Here is a 20,634-nt window from a genome sequence, read left to right as displayed (position 1 = left end):
GTGTATGACGAGCGTGGTTCTGTTAGCTTTCAGTGCATGGTGTTGCTGACCATGCAAATGGCACCTGCGCATGCACAGATGTCGTGCATGCTGGCGCCGCGTGCAGATACTTGAGACATGCGCCACCCCAGCAGGAAGCTGCATGGGGTGGCAGCAAGCAGGTAAGGACCTGCTCTCCACTTAAACTCCTGCTCATCACTCCCCTCCCTGCAGCACTGAACCTGTGCTTGAACTCTTGTTTGCTGACACCTTTAATGCATTGCTTGGGAATAATAACCCTTTTAACTGGCAAAACAATTTCATCAAGACCATTTTTCAGTTCTCTTACAGCATGTCTTCTAAATAATTGAAACAGTATTAAATAAAAACAGAGATTTAATAACTTCCGGTGCATTTTCCCAACTAAATCTACACTTGATTGTAGTGTACATGTGAGCCAGACTAGTTAAGCACAACCCACAATCCAAACTAAATGAATCCAAATCATAGTTCAGGCTTAAATTTTTCAATGGTGACTTCATAACTCCCTCTTCACCCTCCAGATCAGAGGGAAATGATCTAAAGTGATAAATAATTCATTGAGTTATGTGTGGCTTAGCAAATTATGCAAGTTAATTGCTATCTCCATTTCTGTAGTTCTCTTGATGTAGCTCTCCTATCTTATATGGTTTCATATAATACTAGAAGCTCACTGGCAAGCTTTGACAAAATATGCAACCAAATGTCCGCCATCCGATTACTTATTTCAAAGCAGGCTGCCACAGAGTCTGTAGGTACCTCTCTCCCCTTCCATTTCTCACAGAGTTGTGCTGTTGTCAATTTTTTCTCTCCAAGCTATATAAACATCAAGATGCTACACTGTGTTTGCTTTCTGGGTCCTGTCTGTTGGCATTACATGCAGTCTGATCAATTTCTAGAAAAGATTCTCCTTAATAGTCAGAGGTCCCAAATCTGGTTGCTCTCAGACCACTTCCACTAAGGGGTAGATTTGCCTAGACAAGACCTCTCTCATTCTCCTTAGGATACAGCCCCCCTCCACCTTGGCATGGAGAAGAATGCAGACTGATTTGGAGGCAGTTGAGCAAATTACAAGCAGAAGGACAATTAAGGCTAAATTCTCCATCTTCACTCACCCAGTCTTGAGGACAACAATGAATGCAATGAAGATGCTTGCATGGAGCTATCCCTGGCATTGAACTGAGAAACCCCTTGTACATTCAGAAATGCCATATGCGCATCAGAGTTCTGATGTGCATATCTGAGCCACTGTGCATCCATATGCACAAAGATCCACTGGGTTACTGGTTGCAGTTATATGTTGTGCTGGATAGATTAGCTAACCCCATCCAAGTGCCACCATTGTTCAATGGGCTATGGAGCCTATACATTTGTGCAACCTAGGAAATGCTCATGACTTTAAAAGCAGACATACAAATCCTTAGACACCTAGTCACCCAAAGCAAGCAAATGCTTTATCTGTACTATTGTTTTATGTATTAAAATTCTTGACTTCCACTTGCAGTTTTTTTAAAAAAGTTTTTTACCTACTACCCAGGAGAAGAAAAATCTCATGGAAATATAGCTGCATATCTCCTAACAGGTGTTGGAAAGTGGATACATATTCAGTCTGTTCTGTGGCATTTGCATTGGTTTATCAGTTCAATTCCACGCCCAATTCAAGATGCTGGCTTTAACCTTTAAAGCCTTACATGGCCCGGGACCCTCAGGACCATCCCTCCTCACATGAGCCACCAGTTGAAGTTAAGACAACAGACCTTGCCACCTGTGCCTTCTTTGAAACAAGTTCACATCAGGGTACCAACTCTGACTGCACTATCATTTTCAATATTTTTTCACAATATTGAGCTATTAAAATTAGATATCCAGGATATCTTTCAATAGTCACCAATCCTAGAGGATTAGCAACCATAAATTCAGATGGTGATGCCCAGGAGTCTGGCTCCTACTATAACTGCCTCACAACTGAAGTTGTGGAAACATCTTCCTTATCAAAGAAGTAAGGAAAGCTACCTCTTTGAAGGCTGTTTAGAAGGGGTGCGAGATATCCAGGATTGACCTGGATATCTGGATATCAAGATTTACCTTGTGCAAAGGTAAATCTTGCCTCACAAACCTTTTGGAGTTCTTTGAGAGTGTCAACAAGTGTGTGGATCAAGGCGATCCAGTTGACATAGTATACCTGGACTTCCAAAAAGCTTTTGATAAAGTTCCTCATCAAAGACTCCTGAGAAAACTTAGCAGTCATGGGATAAGGGGACAAGTACATGTGTTGATTGCTAACTGGTTGAAGGACAGGAAACAGAGGGTAGGGATAAATGGAGAGTTTTCACAATGGAGGGAAGTAAGAAGTGAGGTCCCCCAGGGATCTGTATTGGGACCGGTGCTTTTAAACTCATTCATAAATGATCTAGAAGCAAGGATAATCAGCGAGGTGGCCCGATTTGCAGATGATACCAAACTCTTTCGGGTAATGAAACCTAAAACATTGTGAGGAGCTCCAAAAGGATCTCTCCAAACTGTTTGAGTGAGCGACAAAATGGCAAATGCAGTTCAGTGTTTGCAAGTGTAAGGTGAAGCACATTGGGACGAAAAACTCCAACTTCAAGTGTATGCTATGGGATCTGAGCTGTCGGTGACTTAGCAGGAAAGGGATCTTGGGGTCGTGGTGGACAGCTCGTTGAAAGTGTTGACTTAATGTGCGGAAGCTGTGAAAAAGGAATCATTAGGAAGGGGATTGAAAATAAAACTGCTAATATTATAATGCCCTTATACAAAACTATGGTGCAGCTACACCTGGAGTACTGTGTACAATTCTGCTTACCATATCTAGAAAAAGGATATTGTAGAACTGGAAAAGGTGCGGAAGAGGGCAACCAAGATTATCAGGGGCCTAGAGCATCTTATGAGGCAAGGCTACAACACCTGGGGTTATTTAGTTCAGAAAAAAAATTACTGCGAGGAGACATGATAGAGGTCTATTATTATTATTATTATTATTATTATTACGTTTATATCCCACTAATTCTCCAAGGAGCCCAGAGCAGTGTACTACATACTTGAGTTTCTTTTTCACAACAACCCTGTGAAGTAGGTTAGGCTGAGAGAGAAGTGACTGGCCCAGAGTCACCCAGCTAGTTTCATGGCTGAATGGGGATTTGAACTCGGGTCTCCCTTGTCCTAGTCCAGCACTCTAACTACTACACCACGCTGGAGAAAGTGGATAGAGAGAAATTCTTCTTCCTCTGACATAACATTAGAACCAGGGGTCATCCCATGAAATTGATTGCCAGGAAATTTAGGACCAGCAAACAGAGGTACTTTTTCACACAACACATAATCAACTTGTGGAATTCTCTGCCACAAGATGTGGTGACAGCCAACAACCTAGATGGCTTTAAGAAGAGTTTGGATAACTTCATGGAAGAAGGGTCTATCAATGGCTACTAGTCAGTGGGCTATAGGCCACCTCCAGCCTCAAAGGCAGGATGCCTCTGAGTACTAGTTGCAAGGGAGTAACAGCAGGAGAGAGGGCATACCCTCAACTCCTGCCTGCAGGCTTCTAACAGCATCTGATGGGCCACTGTGTGAAACAAGATGCTGGACTAGATGGGCCTTGGGCCTGATCCAGCAGGGCTGTTCTTATGTTCTTAAGACCCACCTCTTCTGCCAGGCCTTTGGAGGAAACTACTGTTTCCTGTAACTGTGATTGTATTTTGTAGGTGTTGTATTACATTTTGATGCTGGTTTTGAAAGTGTATTTCATTTATATGTACTATCTTTAATCTTCTGGGAAAGCAGAATTTATCTTCTTTATATTTATTTCTCTAAGACGTACCCATGGCTAATCCCATGTGTGGCAACCCTCACGAGAGTTCGGACAGCTGCCGGGTAGACTAGCCACAGGACAGGTGGGAGGGGAGAAAATGGCAGCAGTGGCAGCGGCCGGCCAGCTGGCCAGTGGGGGGTGGCAGCACCGGGAAAATGGTGGCAGCAACAGGTGGAAGGAGGCAGCGGGGACGGGGGAAGAAGGTGGTGGCAACAGGTGGGTGAGGCAGAGAAGGAGGTGGAAAGGAGGTTCACAAGCGAGGAGAAGGGGAGAGGAAAGTGATGGCGGTGGGGAATATAAGGCCAACAGACAGGCCGGCAGGCAGGTAGGAAAAGAAAGCCACGGTGAGGGGCAGAAAGCAGGGCACAGATGTTCTGCTAGTACAAATATAATTTTATTTATTTATTTATTCATTCTTTCATTCATTTATTCATTCAATTTCTATACCGCCCTTCCAAAAATGGCTCAGGGCGGTTTACACAGAGAAAAAAGAAATAAATAAGATGGATCCCTGTCCCCAAAGGGCTCACAATCTAAAAGAAACATAAGATAGACACCAGCAACAGTCACTGGAGGTACTGTGCTGGGGGTGGGTAGGGCCAGTTACTCTCCCCCTGCTAAATAAAAGAGAATCACCATGTTAAAAGGTGCCTCTTTGCCTAGTTAGCTAATAAATAAATATCAAAAACTATCTTTTTTCCATAGCCCCTTATGGGCCCAAAATTTGTTAAACAACCTGTTTTTCTGTGGCTGGCCCTAAAGCTCTTGCTTCGACCCTGGCCAGGAAGGGCGACTCTTTCATGAGGTAAGTTGAGGTGGTTGTCTCCGGTAGGAAATTATTGGGGCATCAGCAGGGCAGCAAGATACCCCCTGCTGTTGCCATCAGAATAGCTCTCTGGGACTGATCTGACCTTTTTCTTTGCACTTTTGAGGTAGGGGAGACCCAGGGCTTGACTCTGTGTATGTGCTGCATGGACACCACCTGCAGAATAGGACTGATCAGGTCTGTTATCTCCCATCCCCATATACTGCTCTTAGCATGTACAGAGAATATAATTCTGATTAACATTCATGATGATATCTTTGATTTGGCTCTTTATGGGTGGTTTTTTAAAAAAAAAAAAATCAAAATTAAATAATAGAAATCTGATTTATTTTATTTTATTTTTTAGATCATTGATTTTTATCAGCCCTGTTCCCTGCTCCATACACCACTTTCAAAGCTTGTAAGGTTTGGTTTTGAAAGGAAGTTGGCTCCCACCAGGCTCATGGGACAAGCAGCATGTGTTGCCTTGCCTCAGGCATGGCCAGACCTTGGGCGGGCCACCCTGCTTCTCCGTTTCACTGAAGCCTGAGAGCGAGGTCACCTCTGAAGCTTCGTTCTGTATCTGCCAGGAGTTCACATCTGAATGACTGATTAATAGTTGTCCTCTTTTGAGACATCATGCATTACGTATGCAGACTGAGAAACCTCACATTTGCTTTTGTTTTAGTGTTAATTGTTGCAGTTTCAGGAGTTCACACATTTCCAGAAGCCAGAATATCTCTATTTTTCCTCTAAAGCTCAGGGAGCAGACATGAGCTAACATCACATGCAGAGCTACTCCTCCTCCTACTACTACTACAAGGAATATTTATATATCCACTCTTCAATCAAAGTTCTCAAAGTGGTTTACATAGGAAAAATTAATAATAAATAAATGAGATGGCCTCCTGTCCCCAAAGGGCTCACAATCTAAAAGGAAACATAAGGCAGATACCAGCAACAGCCACTGGAGAGATGCTATTCGGGGGTTGGACAGGGCCAGTTGCTCTCCCCCTGCTAAATATAAGGAAATGAATAAAGAAATAAAAATATAAATATAAGCGAATCACCAATTTAAACAGTGTCTGCTCAGTTAGCGTGGGTATTATCATCAAGGGAGCTTCCCCTTTGATGATTCTTTTAAAGGGAAGGAATAAAATTAATCCTTTCTGTTTCCTCCCTACCCTATGCAGAGGGCAGGGAATTGTTTCATTCTGCCTAGAGGCAGTGACCTTCGGGTTTCCCCTGCCCCCTTCCAGGGAAAGCATGTAAAGAGACTTCGGCCAATAGTGAATATTGTCAAGACCTCAAATACTGTTTGGTAGCAATCCCAGTTAAAAGTATCTGTTGAAGGTGTATTGAAGACAAGAGTTATTTTAAAAACAGCAGTATTGCATGCCTTCTTTTAAAATAATGCATCTCCATAGGGGACAGTAGATCAGACAAGCATCGTTCCCTAATCTTTACTTCTGAATTGTTGATTTGGGCATTACAGATGGTAAATGGTGCATTGTAAATTAGGACCAATTAGGATAATTGGATCCTGTATTCTAGCTGAACTCTTCCAATTAGAAGTTAGACCTATCAATAAGACCTGGTGCTTTAACAGATTGGTGGTTTCAGTTGGGATTGTTTTGTTCACTTTTAAGAGCAGCTGTTAGAATTAATGATACTTCCCCAACAACACTGGCAGCTGTTCAGAGATCCTCGCCCAGAGAATGTACCATCACTTACTTCCAATAAGTCCAACTAACAATCAAAGGTCTGGTTCTGTTGTCTCAGGAATTCTGGTATTTTCCCCCTCATAAGAGAATTGCAAGAGGTGTGGTCCTTGTGTACAAAAGAAATGATCTATATGGCTCCTTGTTCAGTCTTCTCATGCTGAGGTGAGAGCCACCTACAGGCCCCATGGGTGACCTAGTCAAGCAAGTACTAGAGACAGCCACCCTCACAGTAATGGGAAGCTGTGTTCACACTGAAGTTGAGCACATAGCAAATTATTTCTGAGAGCAAAGGAATCAAAGGGGGCTGGTTTATATTGTTCTCCTGGGGGGGAAGAGGCTGGGTGGGGAGGGGAGTGTCTTCTGTGTGTGGTGAACCCGAGTCACCTCCACCCCCTTTACATTTAGCTAATGAGTAAGTGTTTATTCTGCCACTTTAAAATCCCAGAATGCTGCTGTGAAAAGGAAAACACCCACCATCTAACCCCCCTTTTCCCCTTGATAACAAATGATGACTAAACGAAAGAGACGTCAAGCATGATCAAATCCTTGAATTATGTTTAGCGCAACATAATCGTGGATTAATGTACTGCAAACTCCTAATAATTAGAGCTATATGGCATTTTTTCAAGCAATGCACAGCCACCCAAATGTCACATAGGGAAGGACTCAAAACTAGTGAAACAAATAGTCCTTGGTTTTTATTTATTTTTAGTTTTTCATGCTTTGTTGGCAAGGATTTCATCTCCTTTAAGATAGTTAGGCCTATTAAAACTCCTTTATTATGTTATTTATCATTAAAAACTTGTCAACGCTTATTAAATTTATATTGGTTTTCTTTGGCAGTTGTTATGCCCATAGCCTAGACAACAGCACCTGATAGTAAAATATTTAGATTTCATTTTCGATTATTAACAAGAAAGATGGCAAGAAGGGACCAGCCTAAGAAGAGAAATAATATTTAATTAGAATTTGACCCCTAGATATTTTACATTTTTGTTACATGTTAACCAAACCCCATCGCATTAAACATAGTATGACATGCGTTATGCTTTTAAAAAGCTTAGAGCCCAGGTTGGCTACTTCTATTACTTCTATCGATGTGCAACTTGGAATGCTGTGTGTGTGTTGGCATAGTGTCAAATTAAGCCATTGTTCCATCATCTCTGGACAATCTCTGTCTCCATCCTGCTCTTAAACATAATAACTGAGAAAGCACAGAAGAAATTTATTTGAAAGGAATGACTCTACCATGAAGGTCCAGCACCCATTTTATAAGGTATGGAGCCAATCAAGAGAGAGTTCCTTATTTCTGTCCCAGTTTGGGGTGAGGAGAGCAGGTGAGACCAACTCCTGATATCACTATACAGACAACTTCTAGGAGGTATCATCTGAGCAGACCCTTGTCTAGGTGGCATACTCACACAACTCAACTCTAGATCATATTATTCTGACAGCACGTTTAACAGATATATCCCACCACTCATCAGATTTATTCTTAAACTCCCTCTTCGTGCCCACACCCCTCACACCCTTAAGAGACGTATGCAAGTGTGCTTACACTCATTTTGCCTCAGAGAGTATATGTCAACTGAAACTATTCACCAACCAATTCACTGAAAAGTAGAGCAACCCTATACAATTATTGCCCAATAACCAATAACCATCAGTTTCACATCCTTTCACTTGCATCAACCTTGTAGGGCCTTCAGACCAAGAAACAAACCCTTTATATAGGGCTGGTTCAGATGATATTCAGACATTTTTCTCCCTCAAACCAGCCCATGCAAATAAAGATGTGTCAAACAGCCTTACATTTTCCCCACATATTCTGACATTCTCCAATGTGTTCCTTTATTGTGTGGGAGGATGGTCCATCTGAACTGCCGCTAAACCAGTATTTGGATTGCGTGTAAAACAGCGGGCATTTAAAATAAAATTGGCACCCTTGTGGAAATATCAAAAAACAAAACAAAAAATGCAGTTGCACAACACTATGGCCATTATTTACAATGTTCATACTGCCAAGCAATTGCATTTGCACAATTTTTTGACATTTGTGAAACTACATCCATTTCATTTTAAATGCCCGTAGGCAGTAGACAGTGCAGGCAGTGTCAGCAGTGCAGAAACCGCTCGCAAAGTTCCTGTGCCATATATGGGCCACTATTTTCCAATTAATCAGGGGATGCTTTTTTAAGTCTAAAGGTTTGCAACCAATTAATCTAACAGATTAATTGATCATAACATAACATATAAGAAGGCCCCTCAGGTCATACCAAAGGTCTTTTTGTCCAGCATTCTATTCCCCACAAAAGTTAACCGGAAGCCTCTTGGAAGCCCAGAAGGTGGTTGTGTGTAGGCAGTTGACAAAACGTTGCAGTCTTGGTATATAACCATCACGGTCTGATTATGTTCCTCCTAATCAGCAGTTAGAGCTCTATAGCAACCACACTCCTGGTCTTTAAAAAAGGCACAGCATTCTGTGGAGTTCAACTTATGCTCTGTGTATGTTTCCAGAAATGAAGTCCAGTGGCTATGAGCCATGATAGTGAATAATGGAATTCCCATGTTTAGGGACAATCTCACACCCATGAGCAGATATCGTGGATAAAGCCGTTCTGTGGTGTTCCTGGGCTTCCAGAGGTAGCTGGCTGGTCATTGCTGGAAACATAATATTGAGCTATATGGGCTTTTGGTCCCATCTGTCCAAGCAGTTGTGTCTACAGGGGAGGCCCTTCCATGAGGCAGAGTGAGGCAGCTGCCTCACACACAAGTGTAGGAAGGGGTGTAGGGGCACCAAGGGCACCCACGAGTGGGTGCATACTTGCCTCAGGCAGCAAAATCTTGGACTGCCCCTGAGTGTCTGCTTCTCTGTCAGTGATGGAAGGAGAACATTTAACTTTGTGGTTCATTTAACTGTGAAGGACACCATAAAGAAACACATCTCCTAAACAGCGTAATTCCTTTATGTCACTGAGGTGGCATGGAGGGATAAAAATGTCCTGGGGAGAAATCTAGATATAATTACACCATAAGAAGAAAAATCCTCTAGTGAACCTAGCAATTTGTGGTGATACAGCTTTTTGTTTGGTTTCGGTTTTAGTTGCTGTGTAATGACAACCTAGCAAAGATTAATCCCAACTAGAAAGCTTATGTAATATGAGGGAATGTTTGACAGGAAACACACTGCAACTTAAAATGATTACAAAGCAAGCCGTGTCAGAAAGGAATACAAGCTATATTTAGCAACCCACTTTAGCAGCAGGGATGGAGCAAAATTACAGGAAAGGCAAATGTGTTTGCCCAAACTAACTATGCTTATGAGGGTGAATTTTGTTGTATTGACTGGAAAACTACTGCAATGCTCAACTTATGAGAAGAAATATAAAGCAGAGTGGCCCTGAATAAATCATAAGCCCTGACCCCAAATGATTCCTCACCATAGTAGCCTTATAAAAACAGTAGCTGAAAAGGCTGTCACAAAAAACAAAAGGGCCAAGGCCCCTCGGTCGTCCTCCTAAATTTGAGCATTGCTACACTAGAGCTTGTAAAAGGTATGATAACCTGTGAAGTAGCCCTTCGGGGTCAGCAAGTTTTATTTTAAGTCATTTTATTTTATTTCTGATGACTATTTTATGTCATCAGAAGATGCTTCCCTTACTTTTATTGTAGGATTTAAGCCCAGCCTTTGTCTCAAATCAAGCCCATGTGGGTGGAAGAAAAATGCTGAATCATTCCCTCCATGTTTGCTCAACAGAGGCTGTTCCTTTAAAACTTAAACTATTCTTTTGGTAGTCCAATTGCTGCCACCACGCTCACTTTTTAACAGAGTTTATTCCCCCCCTGGTGTGAGCAAAATTCCAGGGAAACTCCTTTTCTTTGCCAATGGAAAAATACAAAAACCCCTCCACGTGCAGCTTCCACATGGTGAGAAAACTTGGTAGGTTGCTGAGTAATTAACATTCAGGCATGTTTGCACCAGAGTCAAACCCCTTTTCCTGAGTTAAAAATCCACTCAGAGGCAGGTAAAATACAAAGAACAAAAAGATAAAAATTTTATTCAAAATATTACAGACTGCTTCCATCTGAGGCTTTCTCAGCTTCTAGTTACAGGTAAAGATACACAGTGGTTACAAGAATACTTTTTAAAAGCACCCCTGTTGCAAGGAACAGGGGATATAGGAACCTTTAAAAGCACCTTTAAAGGTTACAGAGACTTTTGCAGCACCCCTGGATAGATAGCAAGGGTGCAGGCTCATGCTTCTTAGTTTGTTACATTACAGATAAAACTCAATAGACCTGTTGTAAAGATTTGCAAAGCATACCAAAGTAAAATAAGCTAACGCAGGCTAACACACTGTTCTCTGTCTAAACCTTTCCGAAGCCAAAAGCCCTTGGCCTTGGCCTTGGCTTTCCCCTTGAACTCACCTCAAACTCCAGAAGAGAATTCAAGCTTCCTGCAATCCTGTCTCTCAAGGATCTGCAGCTGTTGTTCCATGAGAGAATTCTCCAGGCTGGCTGTTGACCATGAAGCAGCAAGATTTCATTGCTGGTACTCACTAAGCCTGCTCCCTGTTCTCTGTCATCTCCCTCCCAGCTTTTTCTGCCCAAAGACACACCTCTTCCTCCCTCAAGGTCCCACCCACCGTGTGCTGAGTGGCTGATCCCCCCAGAGGTCACTGCCTGTCAGTCAGAACAGGGTTCATTTCCAGTTCACTCTTTAGGGTAAGGGAGGGCCGATTGCTACATCCATGTATTGGAACAGATTTCCAGACCTCTACAATCCTCTTATTGCATTATCTGAAGCCAGTAGGTCATTGGATTTGGAAAAAATTGTATTTACAAGGGATAAATACATATAATTTCAAATATTAAATTCTGCTCCTCTGTTTCTGATGCTTCAGGACCATTAACGGCGCTTACCACAATGTCCAGTAGATCATCAAGCCATGCATGCTGTCATATGGGAAGCAAAAAACCCTCCTGATCCCAGGTTGGCAGTATGCCAACCAACATTTAATCAGGACCAACCAATGGAGTTCTAGTCTCACGCTGCCAGTTAAATGTCCAGTTGGCACAGTGCCAACCTGAGTTCTGACATTCTTGGGAGCACATGCAGCTTGGTGATCTAGGATTTATCCATTAGCAGACATTGCAGATTGTGTGTACAGGCCTTAAATAAGTTGGAGATAATGAAGAATTCATCTGCCTTGGTGTTTGGTTACCTCTACATGTTACCTCTACATGTGGTGAGACAGTTACATTGCAACCAGTGAAAGCTCAGCCTATTATACTGCTTCTGTTTACTTACCTGGCTGGTAATACCTTTGTCTGTTTATAGGCAGTGGTTTTGACAAAGCTTAGGGAGGTTGGTGACATCAAAAAACTGTCCAATGAGATGGGTCCCAAAGATTAAGGTTCTAACCAACAGAGGTGACCTTAGAACACGGGCTCCCCTGCTTGCTGCTCACCTCGCTCCTCTCCCCCTCCTCCTCATCCCTCTTCCCACCAGCCAGCCACTCTCCACTGTCATCCATTGCTGCTATCACTCCAGTTCTTGCCACTTGCCACTCCCACCACTGCCGCTCTTATCCCTCTCATGGCACGTCACCGCTATCACTTTGTCCCACCCTCCCACTTGCCATCCAGCTCCCAGCCAGTTGGAAGCAGGATGGGAATGGAGGGTGTGCATGCGCCCTGTGTCTGTATCATGGCGCATGCATGCCCTCTGTTCCGATCCAGCTCAGGGGAACACTGGGAAGCAGGGAGGCCTTGTTCCGTTCCTCTCTGGAGATGAATGGAATAGGGTCGGCATCCCCCCAAGCCAGGTGGTGGGCAGTGGTGGGTGGCAGCCTGCAGGAGCAATGGTGGTGGGGTCACTGCCTCTGCCAGTAAGGAGAGAAAGTGTGCCTCAAAGGTGCACACCACCACAGGGGGAGCCACAGCCATCAGGGACCCAAGCGCCACATGGGGGGCAAACAGAGGCCACCTCTTTCCTAGTTGTGCCAGTGCTAGGAAAGGCAGTCTTTATTGACCCCCCCCCCAGAGGTGCACTAACCAATCAGATCAACACAGTGATACCTCTGCAGGTGAAGGCTTTGGCCAATCAGTTTAAAAGGTAATCGCTGGGCTGGAATTGGTCAGATCTATTTGAACATTCCATGGAGTATAAAGAGAGTCTGAGCAGGCTCACGGTGAGAGTTAGTTGAATGTCCAAAAGAGATCTCTGGAGGAAGGAGAGCTGAAGGAAGCAGAAGGTAGACAGTAGAAGGCAGTCCAGGGAGGAGAGAAAAATGGAAGATCCTGAAGACCTGGTCACTAGAAAGGTTGACGGGCAGGAGGTAGTTTGGCTCTGTCCGAGATACCTTCAAAAGAGCTGCGTGTCTGGCTTGAGCCCCTCACCTAAACAACTTAGTCCAGGGCTTGAAAAATCCCAGGCACCAGGGAGCCATGGCACCTAGTAATTTAACTGTGGTGCAAAGACTAGGATATTCAGAGGTAATTTAACAAGATCTTTATTTGTCCCAGTCAGCCTTGTTTCTGTTTTAAGTATGTTACTTGTAAAGGGGTTAAAGAGAACCTCCCCCTCCACAGTGTTCAGTAATTTTGTCAACTGCCCATTTTCTGGCTCCTAAATTTTGGAGCTGACTCCTAGATCCAAAGAAAATTTGTTAAGGCCTTGCTTTGTTACTGCACCCTCAGAAGCCTAGCAGCTGAGGGAGCAGCTGGCTAACAAAGATGTCTTCTGAGAGCCTGACAACTAAGTGGTTAACCAGCCAGCTACAGTGTTGAGGACCAGTCTGTAGACTTCCTGCCTGGGGTAGCAGACCAAGTGAAAGATGCACGACTGCCGTTGGACAGCTGCAGCAGAACTCTCAGGGCCCAGCATTCTAAAGCAGCCTGCCTCAGCAGCCATCAGAGGCCAGTGAGGGGAAAGGGTCCCTTTAAAAAGAAAAGAAAATTAGAGTACTGGGACTCCATGTCCTTCAAACGAACAACAACAAGAAGAAGCCTATGGAATGTGTAACTTAGTCAAAAAGAATTCCAACCGTAAGCCAGAGAGACTTTGACTAGGCAAAAATAGACTTGTTCTTGTTTCCAAACTGGTATGCTGACGTTCAGCTGCCACCCGCATCAGCAGGTGGTGTGAAACAATAACTCAGCGGTCACATTTCCCAAGCACCCTAGTCTCAGCAAAGCTTTAGTCAGTGACACATCTTGGACCCTCTGGAAGAGACAGTATTTAAACAGGAGAGGAAAGGGGATGGATGGCCGCTGTCTAAAAACCCTTCTGCTGCTTGGGCTAGGTAAGCCATTTACGGTGTCATTTTGGTTTGGCTTCATATGGTTTGGCTTCATCGTTCACAGTACAGCATCTCTTGTAGGCAGTCTGTGTGCTTGCAAAGACAAGATCCTTGCCACAGCTGTATGAACTGCCAGCTGAACACCATATACTTATTATATGTACACTTACTTTTCTGACTGTAACCCAAAAAGAAAGATTAGATATGGAAGCATCCTCTTAACAATGGGGGACAGTAAAAAATTAACAATGAAATGCAGCATGCACTATGATTTGGAGAATGCTTATCTCTCAGACTGGTTTTTCCATAGAAAATTGAGATGTTTTTAAAATCTGTGTGGATTGAAGTAGGTACAGCTTAAGGTTCCATAAAATATGGTGAATAGCTTCATTGATTTGTATAGAATGCTGATAAGGAAGCAGAAATGACTGACAGCTGCATCTGTTATGCAAGGCTCTATTAATCATTCCAATTAAATGACTCTTAAGAGATTAAGAGTATTTTGCCATTTCCATTCTCTTTTCACCAAATTGTGAAATGTACAGTTGTGCCAAGGCTCAATAGAACAGTGTATGAAAGATTGTATACGTTAATTAAAAGTCAATATAACTTGACCTGGATATGAACCCAGGGTTACAAGATACCATCCGAAATGTGACACCTTTCCGGTCTGCAGAAGAAATAGAGATATGTTTCTCTGTGAGACATCCACCTCCTTTCAGAGAAGCCACAGCAGTCATGAATATGAAACCCATTTAGAGGAAGCATTTTAAATAGGTCAGACTGCATATGAATGGTGACAGTCGCACTTCTTCAGGATTCCAGTGGATGCAAGCGACTTGGAACATTAAGGGCATTAGGGTTCCACTATAGTCATCTAAGAAACTATGCCTGTAATCCTATGCACACTTCCCTAGGAGCGGTGGCGTAACTAGGGAAAACGGCGCCCAGGGCAAGCACTGAAATTGCGGGCCCCCCCCACTGCACACACACCCCGCCACTCCCCCAACATGCATCTGACTGACACACATGTTTCAGAAAACTTTTATTTTAAAAATTTAAAAAATTACAAAAATTACCAATATCATACATGTGGTCAAGCTCCTATCTACCACTTCAGATTTATTTTTTAAAACTATCCAAATTGTGGGGCTATCATTAATTTGTTTGGATAGCTCAGGTTAAAATGCTGGAAAACGACAAAATTCAGTATGCTGGGGCTCATGAAATCCCCAAATATTATGCGGAGTTGTACTTGGAAAAACTAAAAGAAGTGCCTGTCTAATTTTCTGCTATGCATTGTAGCATCACGATTACATAAGTTTTAAAAATAAATGGAGAATTTGACTTTTCCCAGATACTCTGAAAATAATTAAATGATATGCAGAGTAAACTGTGTCACTGCTTGGAATATATTCTAGTATTTCAGAAAGACAGTAAAAATGAGAGAAAGAACAAGAAACTCCCAGTGGGCCTTAATACTAAGGATTTCACATTGATTCAAAGACAAACTGACCATTAATAGCCATATTATTAAGACATCACATTTAACTCACTTATCACAAGAAGCAAAGTAAGAGCAAATGGATACAATCTTAGCTCATAAACTTCAGCTCAGTATTCACAAGCCCTTATTCTCTGTACATAGTGCCAATCTGAATATGTGTACAGTGACATATTATATTAATTTTTTTTAAAAAAGAAAATTACCTGTAGCCCCTTCGGGGGACATCTTAAAGGCTGTGGGGGGTCTGCAAAGTTTCCCCCTCCTCCCACTGGCCTCTAGGACCTCACAGGCACCATTTGAGCATGTGCGGTGGTCATTTTTTAAAAAATATATTTTTTAAAAATGGCCGCTGAAAACAAAATGGCCACTGTGCATGCTCAAATGGCCTCTGCGAGGTGTGGCATGCCCTAGGGCCTCACAGAGGCCATCTGAGCATGCCCAGTGGCCATTTTGTTTTTGGTGGCCATTTATTTTTAATTATTTAATTTTAAGAAATTGCGCCCCCCTTCAAGTAGCGCCCGGGGCATGTGCCCCCCCTGCCCCCCTATAGATACGCCCCTGCCTAGGAGTAAATGCAACTGAAATCAATGGAACTTCCAGGCAAGCATGGATAGAGTTCAGCTGTACGTCTTCATAATTTGATAATTGAGGCAGCTCCTCCTAATAATTAATTCCACCCACCCACCTACTCCTATTATTGTGGAGATGTACAGTTTTGTAAATATGTATACCAAAATGAAGGCTACTGTGCTGGATATATTTGAGGGAGGCATGTCATTTCAAGTACTACTTTGAAGTTTTTTAATTCATTTCGTTTCTTTTCCAAGGCCGCTCACAACATAACAAAATACATCAAATTACAGTAACTTCAGTTAAAACAATAAAAACCACAAAAGAGCAGCAGAGGAATAAAAACACATAGAGAAAAAACAGACAAATGAGACAGCAACAATTAGCAAAAATAATCCATCAGTGCAACTCATTAAACACTTAAAGCCCATCAAAATATGATTTTTAAAAGCATCCTTTTGAAACCTGGTAAGGAAAGAGACAGACAGACATAGGAACATAGGAGGCTGCCATATACTGAGTCAGATAATTGGTCTATCTAGCTCAGTATTGCCTTCACAGACTGGCAGCAGCTTCTTCTCCAAGGTTGCAGGCAGGAGTCTCTCTCAGCCTTATCTTGGAGATGCCAGGGAGGGAGCTTGGAAACTTCTGCTCTTCCCAGAGCAGCTCTATCCCCTGAGGGGAATATCTTACAGTGCTCGCACTCATTGTCTCCCTTTCATATGCAACCAGAGCAGACCCTGCTTAGCAAAGGGGACAAGTCATGCTTGCCACCTCAAGACCACCTCTCCTCACCCATGGGAGGGAATTCCAAAGCCTGGGGGTCACCACTGAAAAGATTCTATCCCGCGTACCCACCACCCTCACTTCTTATAGAGGTAGGCAGGGCTAGCTCAGGCTCTAGCAATGCCAACATGCTGCCAGTCACACCCCTGATGCCACCATACTGGCCCCAGGGGACATGGCTTGCAGTGAGACACAGACTCGCCATCCATCAGCATCCCCCACCTTGGTAGCCCTTTGCTAGACAGCTGGGTGGCTTCCTTTCTCACCCTCACAGTAATAGAGAAGGAATGCCACCCAGCTGGCCAATGACATGGCCAATGACATGCCAGAGATGCTGACAGGCAGCACATCGCTGCCCCAATGCAAGCCATATCCCCTGATTCCAGTTCATCAGGGGCATGCCCACGGGTGTACCACCCATCAGCATCTCCCAGCCAGAAAGCACTTTGCACTAGTTGACTGGGTGGCTGTCTTTCTCTAGCTCCAAGCAATGGAGAAGGAGTCATCCAACTGGCAGCCAAGTGTTCACCTGCTGGGAGATGCCAAGAGACAGTGCCTCCATGCTCTGATGCCAGCTTGCCACTGGGGGTGGCAAGGAGTGGCAAGACAAGGCAGGTGAGGCAATGCCTGTGGGCAGTGGGGGGTGGGACAGGATCCCCACTCTTGCTGCCCCAGGGCACAGATGCTGCCTGAGACCATCACCTCACTTCCTTAACAAGCCACCCCTGGTGATGGGACGCAGATTATAACGGTAATTCAGTGTTTATGTTTTGTGTAATTCATTTCTTTAGAAGCTTCCACTACTGAAAGAAGAGCATCTTCTTCTGTTTGTTTTCAGGAAGACCCTCAAGACTCACCTGTTCTCAAAGGCTTTTAATTAGAATTAATTTTAATAATTTGTTTTAATAATTGTTTTATGCTGCTGTTTTTTATTTCTGTTTTATGCAACTGTTTTAATTGTTTTCTATATTTTAATCTATACTTATTTGTAAATATTATTTTAAATTTTGTACCTCCTAGAGATGTACATATCAGGCGGTATAAAAATATGATGAATAAATAAATAAATAATGATTATTGGGGCGGGAGGTATGGAATAGGAAGCACTATCCACAGTCAAGAGTTCAGACAGTGTTTGTGGGATTAGGACCTAATTATAGTATCTAAATTCGGTGTCATCAGGAGAACAGTATTTTTCAGACAGTGATCCAGGGAGTGGAAATATTTTGATGCACAACTAATCTACTCATAAACTGTCAGACTCTATAACAGGGCTGCTCAACTTCAGTCCTCCTGCAGATGTTGACCTACAACTCCCATCACTCCTGACTATTGGCCACTGTGACTGGGGATGCTGGGAGTTGTAGTCCAAAATTAGCTGGAGGGATGAAGTTGAGCAGCCCTGCCCTATAATAAAGTTAGCACCATCTACCAAGAAGAATCTGTTTTATTTTTATGTTGGCAACTATTTATTCTTATGTGTGAAACTTGGGACAAAAATTTCCATCACACTTTCAAAGATTGTATGCTGTCAGGATCCAGATAATGTTACTATCGAAGGATGAAGTCCGTGGGACACCAGATGGCCAAGCTGTCCCTGTTTTATATGATTACTAGCAAGCTGGAGAATTAGGCTTATTCACTACAGTTTGGACCACATAATCACATCACATTAAAAAGGTGCAAACAAGCAAAAGACCAGACATTGCAAGAGGTCATTCAGCAGTGTAAACAGGAGACATAACCAGCCTCAGGCGTTTTTGCATCTGAAGTGAAAAATCCAAATGTGATCTTCACCTTCTCCACAGTACCCTTTTGATGGACAGTATAGACCTATTCCCAGCTGCCACTTTTCTTGACCACTAGAGGAGTAACCATAAAGTTACCACTCAGCAAGGAGGCATAAAATATTGGAATGGTGGCCAGTTCTGCATGGAACTCCCCCTCCCCCTTTGAATTAAAATCTCTGGTTGCCTTTAATGCCATTCTGCCGATGTTCTTGATCTTGATTAAGCCACATCATGCCTGGAATACTAAACGAGCTACCTTTGGGAAATGATCATGGAATAATACAAGCACCCAGGTTTGGTAGCCTTTCATGTAATTATAATGGAGACAATGTTAGGGTGCAATCTATTCTGCACAGTTACAAGTGTTGCTATATATTGTCCTGCAGCTGTTCTGGTCCTGGGTTCTGAGCATGAAACTCGACTGGTGGAGAATTTATTCAAGAACTATAACAAAATTGTTCGTCCAGTGAGCAATCATAAGCACGCTGTCAATGTCACCGTTGGACTGCAGCTTATCCAGTTGATCAATGTGGTACAGTAACATTTTAAATGATCTCATCATCTGTAGGGCAGCAACTGCAGCATTCTTAATTCAGATAGTGCCATCAGCACACGTGGTCCTTTATAGAGCTAAAACAAAACCAGCACCTGCCCAAAGCAGATTACAGTCTAATTGTTGATCATGGGAGAAATAACAAAAGGAGGGAAAGGGAAAGGCAGGGAAGTGTTGCAAGGGATGTTTATGCTGATATGATTCTTGAACAGAATGACTGAGAGAGTAAGTTTATATGATTATAGCTGCTAGACTTCTTTAGGCAAAATACTGGAGGCTCCCTGTCACACTGTCTATGAGCAATTGTTTGGTGGGGGGAGAGAAGAGGGATCTTGTGTTAATGGCCAAACTGAGAAATGATGTAGGAATACGGGGTGGGGGGGAGGGAATGGAATAACTTCTTGATGAAATTGATTTGATTGATTGATTAAGTGTCATCAAGTCGGTGTCGACTCTTAGCGTCCGCATAGATAGATTCTCTCCAGGACAATCTGTCTTGACCTTTAAGTTGGTTCCCTTCATTTCTGTCGTAATTGAGTCCATCCACCTTGCTGCTGGTCATCATCATTCTTTATTGCGGTCATAGACCAATACTTAGTAAAACATACATACTTGCAAGAAACTCAGCATAATAAATCACACAGATTATGACGCAATATTAACAGGTTAGAATTAAGGCAGATGTGGTGAGGTCCAGATAGATCTTGCTGATAGCCAAAGGGAGCAGAGCACCCTCCATTACAATCATAAAACAAAAATCATGTAAAAGAGAAAGCAAAACATTATTGGAAACCTAAGCGGATGTTACAAATGATATAACATTACCTTGCCATTTTGCTGATTAGGTCGTCATCAAGACTGGACAGTAAATACTTCAAATAAAAGTCATCCAAATGCCCAGGAAAACGTTGCAGCAAAGGGGACACTAATCTTGAGTGGGCGTCCCTATAGAAATTACAGTATAAAATGGCATGTGCACTTGTCTCCACTTGACCAGACCCACAGGGGCAAAGTCGAGCAGAGAAAGGGGTACCTTTAAATCTTCCCTCCATAACAGCAGATGGAAGCGCATTTAGACGGGTGAGCGTCAAAGCACGTCTGAATTTAGGAATGGTAATTAGACTCAAATAGCTAGCTGGTTTGATTTTAAGCATTTGATCCCAAAAAAAGACATTCTTAGGCAAGGAAGCAACTTCTTCCTGCAGTTCCATATCCATGATACGTTGTTTGATCTCAGTCCTGGCTCGATCATATCCCGTTTTGATAATCTCATCCTAAGAGAAACCATAATGAGCCAATTTGTCAATAATTTGGGTCTTCCACTTGAATCTGAAACAATCAGTCTTAATAAGGGGGGCCAATCCTACACAAGAGAAGACAAATTTTATGAATAATATGATATTCCTCCAATAACAAGTTTCCAATCTAATCATACCCACCTCTCGTCTTAACGCAACATTAGGCACACATCGGGGGACTAACAATATAGATCTCGGACATTTGGACTGCAGGGCTTCTAAAGCCGTAAAGTTGGTAACAAGTCCTATTTGGGCTCCGTACAACACTTGAGGGTGGACTTTAGATACAAATAGTTTAACTGCAGTGGGGATATAAGAACCCCCCCTCGAGAAATGAAAAGATGTAATTAGATTAGTGGTTAGCTGTGCTGTCAACGAAGTAGATTTGAGGTGGGCATTGCATGACTCTGATGAATGAAAAACCACTCCTAGGTATTTAAAGGAGCTGAC

At 42.9% G+C, this 20,634-nt stretch overlaps 1 protein-coding gene across 1 annotated transcript in view; it reads left to right on the top strand.

Moving 5' to 3' along the window:
* Positions 1-13,527: 13,527 nt before the first annotated feature.
* Positions 13,528-20,634, top strand: part of CHRNA1 (cholinergic receptor nicotinic alpha 1 subunit) — a 28,760-nt gene continuing 21,653 nt past the window's right edge. Inside the window, exons 1-2 of the mRNA XM_053283323.1 lie at positions 13,528-13,683; positions 18,720-18,865. Coding sequence (XP_053139298.1) covers positions 13,641-13,683; positions 18,720-18,865 — 189 coding nt within the window. The 5' untranslated portion in view covers positions 13,528-13,640. The remainder of the gene's footprint in view (positions 13,684-18,719; positions 18,866-20,634) is intronic.

The sequence above is a fragment of the Hemicordylus capensis genome, chromosome 1 (genome assembly GCF_027244095.1).
Source record: "Hemicordylus capensis ecotype Gifberg chromosome 1, rHemCap1.1.pri, whole genome shotgun sequence".
NCBI classification, from domain to species: domain Eukaryota; kingdom Metazoa; phylum Chordata; class Lepidosauria; order Squamata; family Cordylidae; genus Hemicordylus; species Hemicordylus capensis.
The sequence above is the reverse complement of the archived record's forward strand: the minus strand, read 5'-3'. Positions and strand labels throughout refer to the sequence as shown.